Source organism: Amblyomma mixtum, chromosome 5 (assembly GCF_055824585.1).
Source record: "Amblyomma mixtum isolate Tamu chromosome 5, ASM5582458v1, whole genome shotgun sequence".
Classification (NCBI taxonomy): Eukaryota; Metazoa; Arthropoda; class Arachnida; order Ixodida; family Ixodidae; genus Amblyomma; species Amblyomma mixtum.
Genome location: NC_143016.1, coordinates 178,999,824 through 179,016,117, shown reverse-complemented (window position 1 = coordinate 179,016,117; position 16,294 = coordinate 178,999,824). Strand labels below are relative to the sequence as shown.

General features: G+C 48.3%; 1 protein-coding gene across 1 annotated transcript in view; it reads left to right on the top strand.

The window, feature by feature from the left end:
- Positions 1-15,757, top strand: part of Lamp1 (lysosome-associated membrane glycoprotein 1) — a 32,239-nt gene extending 16,482 nt beyond the window's left edge. The window contains exons 2-5 of the mRNA XM_089546409.1: positions 2,460-2,782; positions 6,935-7,151; positions 11,694-11,873; positions 14,396-15,757. Of these exons, the coding sequence (XP_089402535.1) occupies positions 2,460-2,782; positions 6,935-7,151; positions 11,694-11,873; positions 14,396-14,538 (863 nt within the window). The 3' untranslated portion in view covers positions 14,539-15,757. The remainder of the gene's footprint in view (positions 1-2,459; positions 2,783-6,934; positions 7,152-11,693; positions 11,874-14,395) is intronic.
- The last annotated feature ends 537 nt before the right edge of the window (positions 15,758-16,294 follow it).

Genomic DNA, 16,294 nt, shown 5'->3' with positions numbered 1-16,294 from the left:
ACCCTGGCCCGCGCTACGCGATCCGTTCCTGCGTGCCTCGCGTCCTACCACGAGGCCCCTCCGGTGACTTCGTTCCCACGCGCGTCCGTTGCTTGCAGCAGCCTTCGGCGGCGCCCGTCATCTTGCCGGCTGAACCGCTAACCCTCGGGAGGTCGTATCGCGAGGCGCTTGTTCATCTGGCCTTACTGATGGTTGCCTGGAGCTCAACCAGAGCCAGGACATCGCGCGATTGTCGTGCCAACGTTCGACACGCAGCAGCTCTGGCCCCTTCGGGTTTCACAGGGTCCTCTGCTCTGACTGCCCATCCAAGCTTCCATTGTTGCAAATCCATTGACCCTCCGCGGTGGCTCGGTGGTTACGGCGCTCGGCTGCTGGAACGAAAGACGCGGGTTCGATCCCCGCCGCGGCGGCCGAATTTCGATGAAGGCGAAATTCTAGGGGCCCGGGCACTGTGTGATGTCAGTATGTGTTAAGAACCCCAGGTGGTCGGAATTTCCGGAGCCCTTCACTACGGCGTCCCTCATAGCCTGAGTCGCTTTGGGACGCTAAACTCCAATAAACCAAACCATTGTTGCAAATCCAAGCAACTAATCCTCCACAGAAAGGCACCAGGCCTTTTCGATTGCTCCACCACACTGTGGAGCTGGTGATTTAGAAAAAAGTCTTCCCCGCACCTGGTCGTGACGTTGCCAGCAATGAAACTGCTGCAGCAGGTGTTCCCACTGGCGTAACAGTTGTGGCTCCCTTCAGCGCACTCCCATGTTGTGCGAGGCAGGCTGCCTCGCACATTTCCACGTGCCAGGCGGGGCTCTGCTGTGGCTTGGTTGTCCCTTTTTCTTGCGCACCACCATAATTCTTTACTTTCTTGTTGCCGCCGCGGTGGCTCAGTGGCTATGGTGCTCGGCTGCTGTCCCGAAAGACGCGGGTTCGATCCCGGCCGTGGCGGTTGAATTTCTTTGGAGGAGAAATTCGAGGCCCGTGTACTGTGCGATGTCAGTGCACGTTAAAGAACCCCAGGTGGTCGAAATTTCCGGAGCCCTCCACTACGGCGTCTCTCATAGCCTTAGTCGCTTTGGGACGTTAAACCCCATAAACTAAACTAACTAAACTTTACTTTCTTGTTTTCATTTATTCATTCTGTCTGCACCGCACACGGTCTATTACGGTAGTGCATCATCAAAGCATGGCACTTAAAAAGCATTGATGCCTACTCAGTTTTTATACCAATGTTCACCAGTTATGCAGACAGTAACACTGGTACAGAATTCAAAATATAACACTATGCAGCTAGTTTGTAAACTTGCTACATAATTAAGATGACGAAGTGTGGTTGTATGCAATTTCTAATGGCTCTCAGGTGGGGCGAAGGCTGTTCTAAGTTTGGGCATGCCCTTTTCGATGTTTAGCAGGATGTGCATCTGGTTTCCAAATGGCGACATAGACTGAAGGAGCACTACAACTCATTCTACCGTTGGACGTTTTCAATGGGCACTGGCGACCACTGCATTCAATTCTTCCTCATAGTGGAAATTGGTTATTTGGCCTTTTCCAACTTTGTAGAATTTTTTTTTTTTTTGGCATCCAAACGTTACCTTATTGCTCAAAAAATTTCAGTTGAATAATGGAATTTTTTTTTTTCTTGGCCTATTTGATTCTGGCTTGTGCTGTTAAGGATGAAAAGTGCTTATTGATCGACAGTAAATGGATAGTGGTGCGGACTAGTCTTGGTATTCAAAAAAAGTCACCACAGTTAACAAATCGTGTGCGATGGCAATACCGGTGTTTCATTTCGTGATGTTTTCTGGCTTGCAAAACCAGTTCTCGGTCAAAGCATCCTCTGTCCAGTGCCTGCAGTTCAGGTCGTGAAACTCGGGTAGGGACCCGTTCTAATTAATGCTGGCAGCACTGTGAACATCCACAACAGTCGGTGTGGTGATGCCAAATTGTGTAACGTTATTACTCCATTGTCAGAGTTGCCAAAGCCCTAGCGGTAATGCAGAGTGCGTGTTGCTGTGGCATTTTATTGTGAACGTGGTTTGTTCCTTAGTGGAAGTATCTCAAACTTCACTTATCAGTGCGAGGCTCGTGTGGCCACGTCAACAAATTCATTTGCATACTGTCACAGGCGTTACAGTGTACTTTTGCAGTGCCCAAAAGTGCTTCTTGGGCTTCTTAACAGAGTTCTGCATCCTGTTTAGATGCATTGATGTGAAGAGGCAATGGCATTAAGACTGTCCACTTCCCATTGTAGGTTCCCCAATGTGTACCACACTATCGCACGTAGCACTGCACCAAGTGGTCGAAACTTTAGCCATTCTTTCCATGCTTTGAAGCTTTGTAACCATAGCGCCAGCTGCTGGTGGGAGGGTTCATTGTAGTTCTGGTTGTTTTTCCCGTTTTTGCCCGTTTTTCTATCCTTCAGTGACCTCACTGTTTTTTCTGTTTCTTCTCTTCTGCAGCGCAAAGGGTGACGCAAGCCGATCTACCGAAGCCCACGCCGCACACAGAAACCACGACTAGCCAGTCGACCACCCACGAACCAACTGTAACCAGCCCCAAGACCACAGAGACCCCGAGCACCACGCACGAATCTCCCAACACGACCACCCCGCATTCGAGCACCACAGTGCCTCCGCCTCCGCCACCACCACCAACACCAGCGCCCAAGAAGGAGGCCTCGGTGAACAGCTACAATGTCACCGACCAGGCCACCAACCACACCTGCATTCTGGTTAAGGCAGCCCTGCAGCTCAGGGTTAACTACTTGACCATTGACAACGAGGTGAGGAGGGACCCCCTTTTCCTACCAGTGATGCTCGCAGTTACCCCCTTGCTTGGGGACATTAACCCTTTGGGCCCTGGATTTTTGTTATGGTTGCGGATTTTTTCGCTGTGTTTCTACTATTCATTTATAGGTATGGCGTAAAAATCGGACACCAAGGCTTGGTGGGTTTAAAATGTGAAAGGGACTGCTTTGGTTGCCACAATTCAGAGTGAAAAAAGTGAACGACAAATTTATTTTGCAGTTTACAGGAGTGGAAGCTGCTTATGAGCATGCTGAACAAGTCAAGAGTGCAGACTTGCTCCCAGCGTCAAGGGTGCGCCACACAAGCTGCTCGAGCGGCAGTGCGGGAGTTGCAGTGCGAATACCCGGTTGCTTCTTGCATCTCACTGCTGATGCTCACAGAAAGGGGAGAGCGGTGGGAAAACGGGAGTAAAAGCGCAAGGTCAGGCGTTCGTTTATTCTCGCTGTTCCTTTGCTCCAGTTGCTGTTCGGCGACATCGCCCTTGGAATTTCCAGGCTCGATCCCAGCATTCACTTTCTACAAGAGCGCAAAATTTGTTGTCCAGTTCACCCAAAAGCCAATTTTAATAGTTCGCTATTTGCCGCGAAGAATATTCATGTCAGCAGTCGAACAAACTCATCAGTATAGGTGCGTCAGCAAAGACTAGCAGAACTTCCTCAGAATATTTAATCAATGGCCACCGCTCGCAACCGTTGAGCCATGGTGGCGTCAAAAGTGGGAGTGTAAAAAAAAAAACTCATTCAATAAGGTTTGAGGCACGAATATGAGCTTGGAAAGGTGTTGAAAACATTTAAAAAATCTGAGCGGGAAAGGAGTGGTTAGTGAGATATACATGGTCTGTTCTGAAAGTAGTAGGACTGGTTTTTTTCCTGGGTGAACCGGCGGACGAGAGGTGGCCTGCTCATGCAGGATCGTTGAAGGGGGATATTGGGAATGCTGGGGAAAATCGGCAGTCGGCTCTCGGCCGTTGAAGAGAGGAGGTCGCTTGTACTGTGAACCCCTGTCGAAACATCTCATCACGCAGAATCGTCGAGCGTTTACTGGATCAGCGATACACCATCAAATTTTTAGTATATCTTGGCAAAACGGACAGAGACTCACAACATAATTAAGGAGGCCTACGCGGACGCTTCCATGGGTAGATCAGGTGTTTTTTGAGTGGCACAAGCTTTTCCGAGAAGGTAAGGAAGGAGTGGAGGAAGACGACCGCTCCAGACGCCCTTCGACGAGCAAGACCAACGAAAATGTGTAGCGAGTGAAACATTTACTTAACAGTGATTGTAGAATGAGTATCAGAGAATTGCTGATGACTTCAGCATTCCTCAAACCCAAGTTTTTGGGATCGTGACAGAAAACTTTTCCATGAGGAAAGCGTGCGTGAAGTTGGTGCTGGGAGTGTTGTCAGAGGAGGAAAAGGCCAACCGGTAGGATCTTCTTCATCATGTGAATGAGGACCCCAATTTTTTGCCCAGCACAAGGTGGCAACGCTGCCTCAGCCCCCCTACAGCCTCGACTTGGCCCTGCCAGACTTTTTTTCTATTCCCGAGAATAAAATCGACGCTGGAGGGGAAGCATCACGGATCGGTAGAGGTGGTTCAACAGGCCGTGACGAGGGAGCTAAACAGCATTCCGGTCCAGGCGTTCCTGGAGGCGTACGAAAACTGTGAAACTCATTGGCAGCAGCGTGTAGGTGCGGAAAGGTGCTACTTCAAAAAATTCAAATCGTTTGTACTATTCCCTTGAATAACTTTTGTTTAAAAAAATCAGTCCTACTACTTTCAGAACAGACCATGTAATCTACAAATGTGCTATATCTCTGCTTCTCCACTGCATGCCTACCATGCAGCTGCTTCTTCAGACCGCGCAGCTCACTGGAAGTGCACGAACATCCTATTAAACTATCCTATTGAAAATTAATAGTATTCTCGTCTGTTACTGCGGCGCAAGCGGAACATTTCTGTTGTGGCGTCAATTGCTGCCACCAGGGCTGACAGGGTTGAATCTGGGCTTGTGCCTTCCTAGCCAGTGTAGTAGGAACTGATTACGTGTAACTAAGCAATAGCATAGCCATGCCATAGGCGACCATAATGCTACCATTTTGACTCCTAACCGATGGCTGGAGCAAGCTGTCTAGCACTTTTGTGCTATATCTCGCACGCATTCAAACAGTCTCCGCACTTTGGAGACAATTGGGAAGGGGGGCCCACAGTCTTTGCCCGACAAACTGTCGCGCCTCGTCAAATGTGATGGTGGCACAACGCCGTGATTACTCCTCAGTGGGCTTTTTGTGCTATCTCTTAAAGATGCACAGGACGCTGACCAACCTGTTCAGATTTGAGCTGATGCAGGCATTTGTCTGCACAGACACATGCTGTATGTGCACTCGACAAAGCAGACAAGCATTCGTTTTCACACGTAAGGATAGGATAACCGCTTTCTGCGGCGCGAGTGTGTCCAGCAGTCACTAACTCCCACTGCCGGTCATCCGAAAAATGGAGAAGCCTCGGTGTTTCAAGAATGCACGACTTCCACTGAAGGGTGATGTGTTGGACAGAAGTAGCAAAAAGGCTTGGATGCGCTGCAGCGCTATTCAAGGAGCACTTGCCGTAAACCAGATTAATTCTGATTCTTCGAAATCCGTCGGACCGCGAGTTAATGACTCTACTGTATAATCAAGCCAGCTGTTTCACTCGTTCCCATGTTGCTGTGTTGCATTTCCTTCTGGTATGGCCAATTCTAGCGAGTCTTGATTGTATTCACATGTATAAATTAGGTTTATTCATTGCTTCCGTTGTTCTCCCACACTTTCCAAAAGGGCGATTTCTGATCCAGTGTTTGAAGTGTGTGGTTTCATTCACAGGCTGCATCTCAACAGCCCCTTTAGTGAAGCAAGGAATTTGTGGCAAACATGACTTGGACACCCGCTGTGGTGCCTCGGGGGTCTTGGCATATGGCTGCCAACCTCAAGAACGTGGGATTGAAACCCAGCTGCATGAAGATGTGGAGGCATCGGTGTGCTGTGCGATGTCGATGCGTGTTCAAGAGCTCTAGGTGGTTGAAATTGATCTGGAGCCCTCCCTTGTGGCATCCCTTACAGCTCACACTCACTTCGGCCATTGCATTCATGTAAGAAGTGATTCAAGGACTCCAGTTATGTCACAACCATCAAGCAAGGTGACCATTGGCATGCAGGCATGCAAATTGGGGTTTCAGCGTCTACAGCCTCTGCAGTGTATTAAGCATGGAATGCTTTTAGCTCCCGTAGTCGGCAGTGTAGTGACGTCACGCAGAGACCGAGAGCTGACATCCGGGCACTGAATTCCACTCATCCGGGCACCGTACGAGATTTAACGAGACTCGGACGTGATCTTTTAGGGGCTTTGAGAGAGGGCCGCTTACAGCAAGAGGGGAGCTTCAGGGCGAGAAGGGCTTTAGGCGGAATTCCGCGCCATCCCCAAGGATGGCGTCGCGGTCCCACACTCACGCATGTAAAAGACCGGCCGCTGGGCCTTCAGCTCATGACGTTTCCCCCTTTGGCAGGCAGATGTATACACGCTTGCGGAGTATTCGAACGCGCTGCATATACACTCCTGTCAGGCCTGCGTCTCGTCGTGTCCGTGTACGCTTCTGCATCGTCCTGCTTTTCAATGCCGCCACCGTCACAGCTGCTTGAGCCGAGCAATGGAGCCTGATGAAGGGGAGGGAGGAAGCGTCTTGCGCAAAGCCTTCGTTTTGCGAGTGATACGCCACAGCAGAAGGCCACTCGCCCCTGCCGACAACGCGATAATTATGCGGCCGCTAGTGAAAGCGACAAGGCCGCCACTGTTCGTGGCTGCCTACCTAAGCCCGCACTATTGCAGGCGATCACTTCAACACACCACACCACACTCTTCTTGTTGCGTCGAACACTAGACCCATTTCAAGATTTTGACTACTATACCATCTGCAACCAATGTGTTATGCCCGTAAACATTTCATGCTTACTCTACTCTTTGTGACGGGAGAGGCAGAGATTTTTTTGTGGTATTGGGCTCCTCAGTCAAAGCATGGTGCTCTGTACCTCTTTGTTGCAGCCCGTTGTTTAAGAGGGGTGGCCATCAATGGGAGGTGTGCCTTGCTCTGCCCAGGTGAAAGAAGCCCTTCTGCCCCTGGACAACGAGACGGTGGTGGACCCTGTCCACAGCAGCTGCGCTTCCCCGGAGGGAGAGCAGACCCTGGCCCTCAAGTTTAACCACAACGAAAGCCTGCAGCTGAGCTTCAACAAGAACGGCACGGTCTACCTACACGATGTCACTCTCACGTTCAAGATGGATCCAGTCAACTTCCCCAATGCTTCAAAGCCCGGTGAGTTGCAGTGCTCGGTGCTCACCGCAGCTAGCTAGCAGTATTGAGAGGTAGTAATAGTGAGGCAAAGAAAGCTCTGGCGAGCATTGTTATTCCTGTTGGGTCAACAGAGTAGAAATGCATGCACGAAATTGTGTGTAGAGGCCTAGCAAAGACCACCAAGCGTAGTCATCAATGCCCAACATCGATGCACAGCTTTTTTTGTGCAATCTCCTCGCACCTGCCAGCCCCAGCAGTGTTCGCACTGAGGTGAACGGGGGAGGATGAACTGCATCGTGACAGTTGGTCAGTGCCATCGGCTGGAGGGGGCCTCCTTTGAAGACGGTCGTTTGTAGTTTCATTCTGGTTTTATCCGTGAATGGTGCTAATGCTAACTGGTCCGGGCAGGTAGGGACTCCCGCAAGTAGCATGAAAAGCCTACCCCAGAACAGTTTTCGAGACAGTCTGGTCTCTTACACCGGATGTTCGCAGTAAGTGTACTTATACGTAATGAATTAACGACATTTGACATTTGAATAGCATTTTTTTAAGTGGGCTCCACTGTATATTGTTGGATTGCTTCCCAATTGGTATTAGCAGAGTTTTTTCCAGCTGTCCCTCATGCCTTATATTGCCACGTATCATTGTAGTGTCCGTTCGCTCCTGCAAGGCTGCAGGAAAGGGGTGTTATCATTTTTGTTCGTGACGCGAGAAGCGACCGGACTAATCTCGATTGTTCACAGCCATGAACAGCTGCATCTACGTGTTTCTAGATTACTCTACATGATCTCGACCTGTTATCTCGAAGTTTCCTTGGCAGCTTTAAATTGAACGATGCAGCGGGCATTCGTAGTTCGACGACTGACGAGCACGTTTGTTGCTTACGCCGCCGCCGAGTGATTCAGTTCTTTTGCGGGCGCAAGTCAGCCCAAATAAAGAGCTTCGTTTGCAAGTCTCTTGTTGGTGTCTTCCTGACCGCTGGACTGCCGTCACTACAACGTGACAATATTGTAATGGGATTGCAGGTTTTGTTATGTGCAGTATTTTATTTTATAAGACACACTGTAACAAAATACAGTTGAACCTGGATGTAACGGACCTCCATATAGCGAATTCCTCGATATAACGAAGTTTTTAAATTCCCCGACGCCGCCCCCATTTAAGCGCGTGTATTTAAGACCTCCATGTAACGAACGCCTAGCGGTGGTTGACCTTAATGTAACGAACTCGCTAGGCAGACTGTCTTTAGCTCGTGCCGAGTTAAGAAATTTGGCTGAAAAGTGAAGCACAAACTGACATGGGAGGAGCATCAACGATCGCAACTAGTGACCGCAGTTGAGACAACGCGTCTGTCAGCAAATCTGTTTCTTTCGCTTTCGCCACACCGCAGTTGCTTGCGTGTAGCCCGGGATACATACAACTTTTTTTTTTCTTCTTTTTGTGGCTATATTCGCACGACAGAAAACGTCGTGGTGGCGCGAAGCGGCAGTGCGTCGCCGCATATCCCTCGACGCGAAAGCAAATGTGATCAATGAGTGACTAATACCACTGGGCAATTAGGTCTGTAAGAGCAGTGACGCTGACTCTCCTGTTAAAGTTACAAAAGTGTTCACTTTGACACCAGTGTACTTGCTTTAGCATGCGTGCATAAGTATCTGTAGGAATTTACGTGCTCGAATGCATGGCGTCGCATATTTTTGGGCGCTCGCTCAGCCGCGCACACGACTGGCTGCAATTTTCTTCCGACTCATTCGCTTTAGGGAGGAAATGCAGGCATTTAGATTCAGGATTCGGCCATGTTTTCTTTAAAAAAAAAAACAATTCATGTCTGATGTAGCGTTTCTATTCACGATAACATTTCCGTGCCAAGCTCGTTGTGTAGCTCGTCGGCCGTGATGGCAGGCCTGGCAGCGGCAGTCGAACCGGAAAAATGGGCTTTCTGCGCTGCTATTGGCATGCTTTAGCTGCCGCTTCCGGTCTCGCTGGACACCACACGTCAATATCTGACTGAACCAGATCAGTGGTGGCAGGTGTTTTTCTTGATGCCAGGTATCGAGTGCGTGCCGTCGGGCGAAAATCAGACTTGCAGCCGTAATTAGAACTCTCCATGTATTCCAGCCTTAATTCCGGCGTTGATAGCTCTCGCACGTCGGGTCTTCGGAGCGGGGACGGCGGAGAGCGCCAGCGACGCAAAGCAAAGAGTCCATTTCCTGGGGCAACAGGGGCGGCCAAAATGAAAGAGGGAACATGTGGGAAGAATGTGCAGCCACGCCTCCGCAGCCGCGGGCCGGTGTATGGCAGCGACACGGCTGCGTGCGCTCCCCTCCAGCACGTACACGGTGCCCCCGCCTCTCCATCTCCTCACCCCACTGGTAATGGCGTTACGCAAGTCGCGACGGAAGTGGCGGCGGCTGCCACGGCAGTCGTGCTATCAGACTTCGAGTAATGGGGTTTCCTGTCGACGTTTCCAAGGTGATTTCACCTACATTTCTTATTTTGGTTTCCGTTCTGCATTGCCGTTTCGGATCTTCTCGCAAAAACTGGATGTACCAAAACATCCCGGACTTTTTTTCCACTTCATTATGTCCAGGTTTAAGCGGGGACCCTGGTCTTGAAAAAAAAAATTTAATGAAGTCAGTTATGAAATTTTCAGGCGCACATGTATTTTTGTGCGCTGATTTTAGATATGTCATTTAATTTCATCTAAAACAATTCCTTGAGCACTTGTGCAATTTTTATGCAAGTATTTTGGGAAAAGTTTTGAAGAAAATTTGGTGCTGGAAACTCGCTGAAATGCATGCCATTGGGTTCTCTTGACACCAAGGAATGCAATAAGCGTAAAATTATCATTATCATAGATATCAAAATTATCATAGAACTTGAGTTATAGAGTTTTGAAGTTGTCGCTTCAGAAATGAGAAGTATTTTCCATTTTCTGCAATGGCAGTTTCAGTACCCTATAACTTACGTTCTATGATAGCCAGGATGATAATTTTACCCTTATTGCATTCCTTGGTGTCAAGAGAACCCAATGGCATGCATTTCAGCGAGTTTCCAGCACCAAATTTTCTTCAAAACTTTTCCCAAAATACTTGCATAAAAATTGCACAAGTACTCAAGGAATTGTTTTACACGAAATTAAATAACATATCTAAAATCAGCACAGAAAACTACATGTGGCCTGAATATTTCATTACTATGTCTAATTAGTAAAATTTTCTTTTCAAAACCAGGGTTCCCCTTTAACTTGTAAACTGCAAAAAGCTGGGCAGGCTCATCCACAGGTCTCTGCAGTGCAACAAAAGCGGCATTGGGCTGGAGCAGTGCACTGTGGTCATTGGAGATACAGTCAACGACCAGAAATTTGGACCCCAGATTTTCCGGACATACTGGATTATTCTGACTTCTTTGCAGCATTGTGACAGCCTATAGCCAATATGTGAGCACCTGAAATGTTCGGGCACGCCGCAACTGGCTGCCTGTTTATTTTTGGACCTAGTTCGCACTCCCCACCAATACCTAAGCCACCATATAATGTGTGCTATGATACTTTGTTGGTTCAAACTGCAAGGGAGATCGAAAACTTGAAATTAAAGCTAAAGGGGGGTCTCTTAATTGGTGGGGCTCAGTCTTGGTGAGCTGGCACATTGCACCCGGGTGGTTTCGAATTCGTACGGTTCTTCAGCGTTGTCCAGGGCACGAACTTGAACAGTAGTCAAAGTTGGCGCAATTCATCTACGCAGAGTCTTTCATCCCAATTAAAATAGGTAGTAGTGACGCACATGGGAGGCATATCGCTTCAGAGACGGTGAGCCCCAAAGAAAATAGTGCGTGTCAAAGCACGGCAAGCATACCCGCAGCAGACCACACCACAGGCTTGGCTTTCAAATCGTAAAGCCGTCAACTGGCATTTCGATAAGACGAGACTGTTCTCATTATACACAAACCACTACTGAGTGCATACCACCAACTAAGATATAGGTTTTAATTTGTCTCTACGCTTAATTATGAAGGCCAGCGCTGACAGTGTTCACTTCGGCCTTTTGTGTGTTCCAAGTGTTTCGCAATCTTCTTTTTGTCCCGGGCCCTTCGTACTTTACATCTCTCCTTCTGTCGTTCTTGCGCTTTACTCCTTTCCATGAATCGCTACCACACCAGGATTTCTCGCCATGGGCCCCCTAATGCTCTGGCATTGAACTATCTGCACACATCGGTGTCTGTCTTGTGGGTGAGAATGTAAGCCTTTGCCCGTTAGAAATTGGAGGCCTTTGCGTGAAACTAACGAGTACAGTGCATTTTTGAGCTCTAACTATCCGTAATGTTTTAGCAAGGGTAGTGCTCCTGTGGCTGAGGAGCTTCACAGCCCTTCCTGATGTCGCACAAAGAGGTGGAAATAGTCTTCGTGCCACATTTTTTCTTGCCCGTGTTGGACTCTCCTGTCTGGCCATATACGTACTGCAGGATGGACTGTTTTTTTTTTTCTTAAACCGGTTCTTTCTGTCGCGTGTGTGATTGCATGCCCCCTCAGTCCTATTCCTGCTAATTAATACTCTTTTCTTTCAGGCGAGATGGTGACTGTGCGGAACGACACCCTCATGATGTACAGCGTGCCTGAGGGCCGGTCGTACCACTGCGGTGTGGACCAGCCGGTCTATCTGGGGGCCAATGTCACCCTGGATGTGATGACTGTCCAGCTGCAGGCCTTCATCTCTGGCACAGAGAAGCCGGCCCAGTTTGGCGCTGGTGAGTGCAGCCTCTCCCCCCCCCCCCCCCCCCCTTTCTTTGCACCTCTTGATAGGGTCTGTTGTGGTCCCAACTGTGATTACCGCTACGCGAAGGTGTGTGCCTCTTTTATTTGTATGTCCTGTCACGATATTGAGACCAGCTGGCAAACAGTCTGCCAGCTTCACCTGCTCTTAGCAGTTCGTGCAAGACTTCTTGGTTTGAGGTTGCCTGTGATGAATCCACCGCTTGACTCCTTACCACCTGGCATTAGGCTGTGAAGAGCGTGGCTTCTTGTTTGTGGAGTTCGATTTCTTTCCTTCTGAGGCTTGCAGTGAGCACAATCTGCAATGAATTGTGTGTAGTTTCCTGCATAGACAGGCTTATAGGGCAGCCCAACATTGCTTTGCCAAGAGCGTTTGAATGCTTGACTATGGCTGACAGATTGTGGCTCTGCGCCTAGATGCTTGGAACAGCTGTGTGGAGCATATGGGGGTATATTTCAGTTAGTCCTCTGGTGACTCCTACATTTGCACTGACCTCTTTAGAGTCATATTCTTATTCCAAAATATAGGGTGCTTAGGACTGTGGATGAACAGCCTCTGAAAAGGTTTCATGAGGTGCACGACTCCTTATTATTATTATTATTATTATTATTATTATTATTATTATTATTATTATTATTATTATTATTATTATTATTAAGAATAATAATAATAATATTATTATTACATGGAACTCTTCGTTCTGTTACAAGTGTAGAAGTGTGTAACACATGTCCACACTTATGGATGTTCATCAAAACCATGCAGAGGAATGCAGTTCAGCGGAAATGGACATCAATTATTTGGCCTCGTGAGGGAAAGATGCGGGTCGCAAAACAGATTTTCACAGGCAAAAACCTGATTTGTCTTTGATAGTTTCAGAAGCCCTGATCCTTTCTTTGACCTATAAAAAAAAAGCTTGAGCAAGAAATGATCGGTAGATTAATTTTTAAAAAACCTGTCATGGCTGTGAGAGGTCAGATTGGATTTAATGCAGGATGTATAGCATCATCATGGCTGTGTATGCCACCAGGCTCATGCAAGGTGGTGGGCCTGTGCTTTCTCTCCCAAAGGGCGGCTTGGCTGCTTCACTGCCGGGAATATTTTCATCGCTAAAACCAAGCGTTTTCTTGGCACCTTTAAAGGGACCAAATTTTCAGATGTACAGGGTGTTCCGTATTTATCTGTCTGGGTTGTAAAAATTTCTCCTGCCCAAACTACTGGACTATTTTTGGTGTCAAGCGCTGACCGCAGTAGCTTGTGGTAGTCCGCGTGTTTTTACTAGCAATGTAAGATTTGAACTTCTCCGGATTGTCCAGAATCGGTGAAAAACTAGTCTGCGCGCAAAATTTTCGCCAAGGTGATCAGGATAGCCAATTTGAGAGACTGCGCGCGCCATCTGGTGAACTGCGAGGCAACCAATATCCCTGCTTGGAGCTGGGGTAGGTCTCGCTCAAACTGAAATTCTACGCGCAGACTACTGCATTTTTTTTGCAGATTCTGACAAATCAGGCAAGTTCCTGTGTTTTAATTATTTATGGAAATGCACATGCTGTCATAAGCTGCCCTGTGGTCAGTGCTTGAGCCCAAACAGGCAAGTAGTTTGTGCGGGAGAATTTTTTTACAACCCGGACAGATAAATACGGAACACCCTGTATATACTTTATTTTTCCCCCCCTTTGGAGTGATACGCTGGAGAAGGGTATGCATGCATCACGATCTGGAGTTCACATATGACAGCCGGAAAATTTTGTTGCATTATTTTCTTGTGCCATTTCGGTTTCAAAAGTCAGAGGGGACTGTGATGTGCAAGACCTGTTGAGATCGTATGAGGCATGCAAGAAACGGCGATGAAATCACTGCTTGTTCATTTCTATATTACCGCTATTGAGCAGGCTTGCATAGCAGTTGATGTGAGCTAAGAGAGAAAGCAACAGCCATATTGAAGTCTTGTATGGCTCATGTGACCTGAACATGTCTTGTACGTTGTGGCCGTCGTTTGGCTATTGAAACTGACATCAAAACAGCGTGGAAGAAACAAATTCCATTATTTACAACTTACTGGCACAATCTACATGGCTTTATTTTCTGATGTGCTGTGCGTCTTTGCAAATAGAAAACTGCTAAAATTTGGTGTCTTTACGCCTTGAAGTCGTGGTGCGATTTCGGCCACAACATTGACTGCGCACAAGGTACCTGTAACTTGCCTGGTGTTTCTCGTATGCATGTGTCCCAACATGGGATTCTTTTACACCAGCTGAATAATTTGACTGTAACAGGACTGGAATGGCCTTTCCACTGAAGTTGCCACGGTCATCAACCCACTAGCATTCAAACGGCTTGTCGGAAACCTTGGTGACTTTTATTGTTTACCTGAAGAAGTGTCATAGCATTGTTCTAGCATGAGGCCGTTGAGGAGATGAACAAACAGATGTGCGGCTCTTGTCGCTCCACTGTGCTGATCAGTCCTGTTCTGTGCTCTCTCTCTCCCCCATCCAGCTGTGGAGTGCTCAGCGGGCGACATCAGCAACATTGTGCCCATCGCCGTCGGCGCAGCCTTGGCAGCCCTGGTGATCATCGTACTCATTGCCTACCTCATTGGGCGCAGCAAGAGCCGGCAGAAGGGATACCAGTCCGTCTAGGAACAGCTGCTTGGATCCGGCGTCCCTCTTCCAGCCCCTTTTGTTCCTTTTTCCCCTGCTGTGTTTCCTTTTAATTGACTTCCTACCGCGCACTTTCTTTTTTCCCCCTTGGTGGACAGTCTCCCCTACCAGCAGAGATGCCCGGTTGTTGCGCCAAGTGTCGGGGTGTAGCAGTAGCCTGGTCTAACTGATCGCTGGTCAGTCTCCCTTCTGTCTCTAACGGTACTAGCACGTTCATTTTCCCCTCCGTTTCTTTTTCCGTACCTGGAATACTTTGCCTTCCTCGCTAATCTGGCCAAGACGACTCGGCCCAACTGTAGGTTGTTGGCTGCCTCTTTCCTCGTATTTCAAGTAGTTGCAAGCGGCTGACCAGTTTAATGCATACCTGACTCCTTGCCACCTCCCCCATCCATTGTTTGTTGCTTCGTATTCCTTGTTCCCAGGTTTTTCCAGAGACCTTTCTTGTGCCGTCCCTCTTCCCCTGCCATTTTCGCTAGGCAAGTCGAGTGAGATGTGAGTGGGGTGCGTCACGTGCTGTAGGAATGGCGTTTTTCATTTTTCTTCCATGCCTCTGTGCACTGTTATATCCTACCAAAGCTATCCCCCCCCCCCCCCCCCCCCCCTCCTCTCCTCCCGAACTTGAAGCTCTGAACTGCACCAGTGCGAAAGTCAGTCCCTCCATTGGCACTGCTCACACGCGTATGGATGACGTTTGCAGGCGAGGTCTCCTGAGGAGTGCCTGACGCACCTGTAGCTAGCCATTAGCTCATGGCGTAGCAATTTGTTTTCACGCTCTCGGTCCTTAAGAGGCTACTTGAGGTGTGTTTGTGTGTATGTGCAGTTAGGCGTTGCGTTTTGATTGCAGCAAGTCAGGACTGAGGCCACGGATGGTGGGAAATTTCTTTTCCTCTGGGACCGAAGGAAGTGTATATATACTTAGGGGGAAGGGGCCACTTGGCATCGGTTCCTACATGTGCTTAGCGCTTCGGGTTTTTCTCTGCGTGGCTCTTCAATTTTTCACATCACTAGGTTTTAAACTCCATGGGGGAGGGTGGGGGGGGGATGAAAAATGCTCGTGCCTGGGGTCTGGAGGGTGTAATACTATTTGCCATCAATTAGGTTGCCTTGTGATGCGATGCGGTGGTCCCTTTCTCCAGCTGAAGTACTTTTTGGGTGTTTGAGCGTTTTTACCGAGAGTTAATAAAGAGTACTTTCTAGACTTTGTCTTCAAGCCTCTTCTGTGGAAAATGGTTTCTATGGTGTGGTGTCCTTTACACCTGCATTGCAATCGGGAAACCCTCTTGCACATGTGATCAATACTTGCTTACCACTTGAGGATGTCCAGTTATTTAGGTTTCGGCACTATGTGCCATAATTTTTCTGCCGCCTTCCATGGTGGTGCAGTGGCTCTGGCATTGGCTGCCTATCCTAAGGTCGTGGGTTCGATCCTCACTGTGGCAGCCATATTTTAAGGGAGCATAAGTACAAAATGCCTGTGTTGTGCAATCTTGGCACGCATTCAAGAAACTGTGGTGGTCTATATTAATCTGCAGCCCTGCATGGTAATCTGTCACGCCGGGTTGTTTAATTAAAACCCCACAGTACAGTGCAACCCAAAATTCTTATTGCACTAGAATTGCCTGAGTAGCTGCAGAAACAATTTAGATGTTTTATGCTGACGAGCCATTACCGCTCCCTTGCACCACAAATCTTTAGTCTAATGCGACCGCTGAAGCACCATAATGTTTTTTTTTCC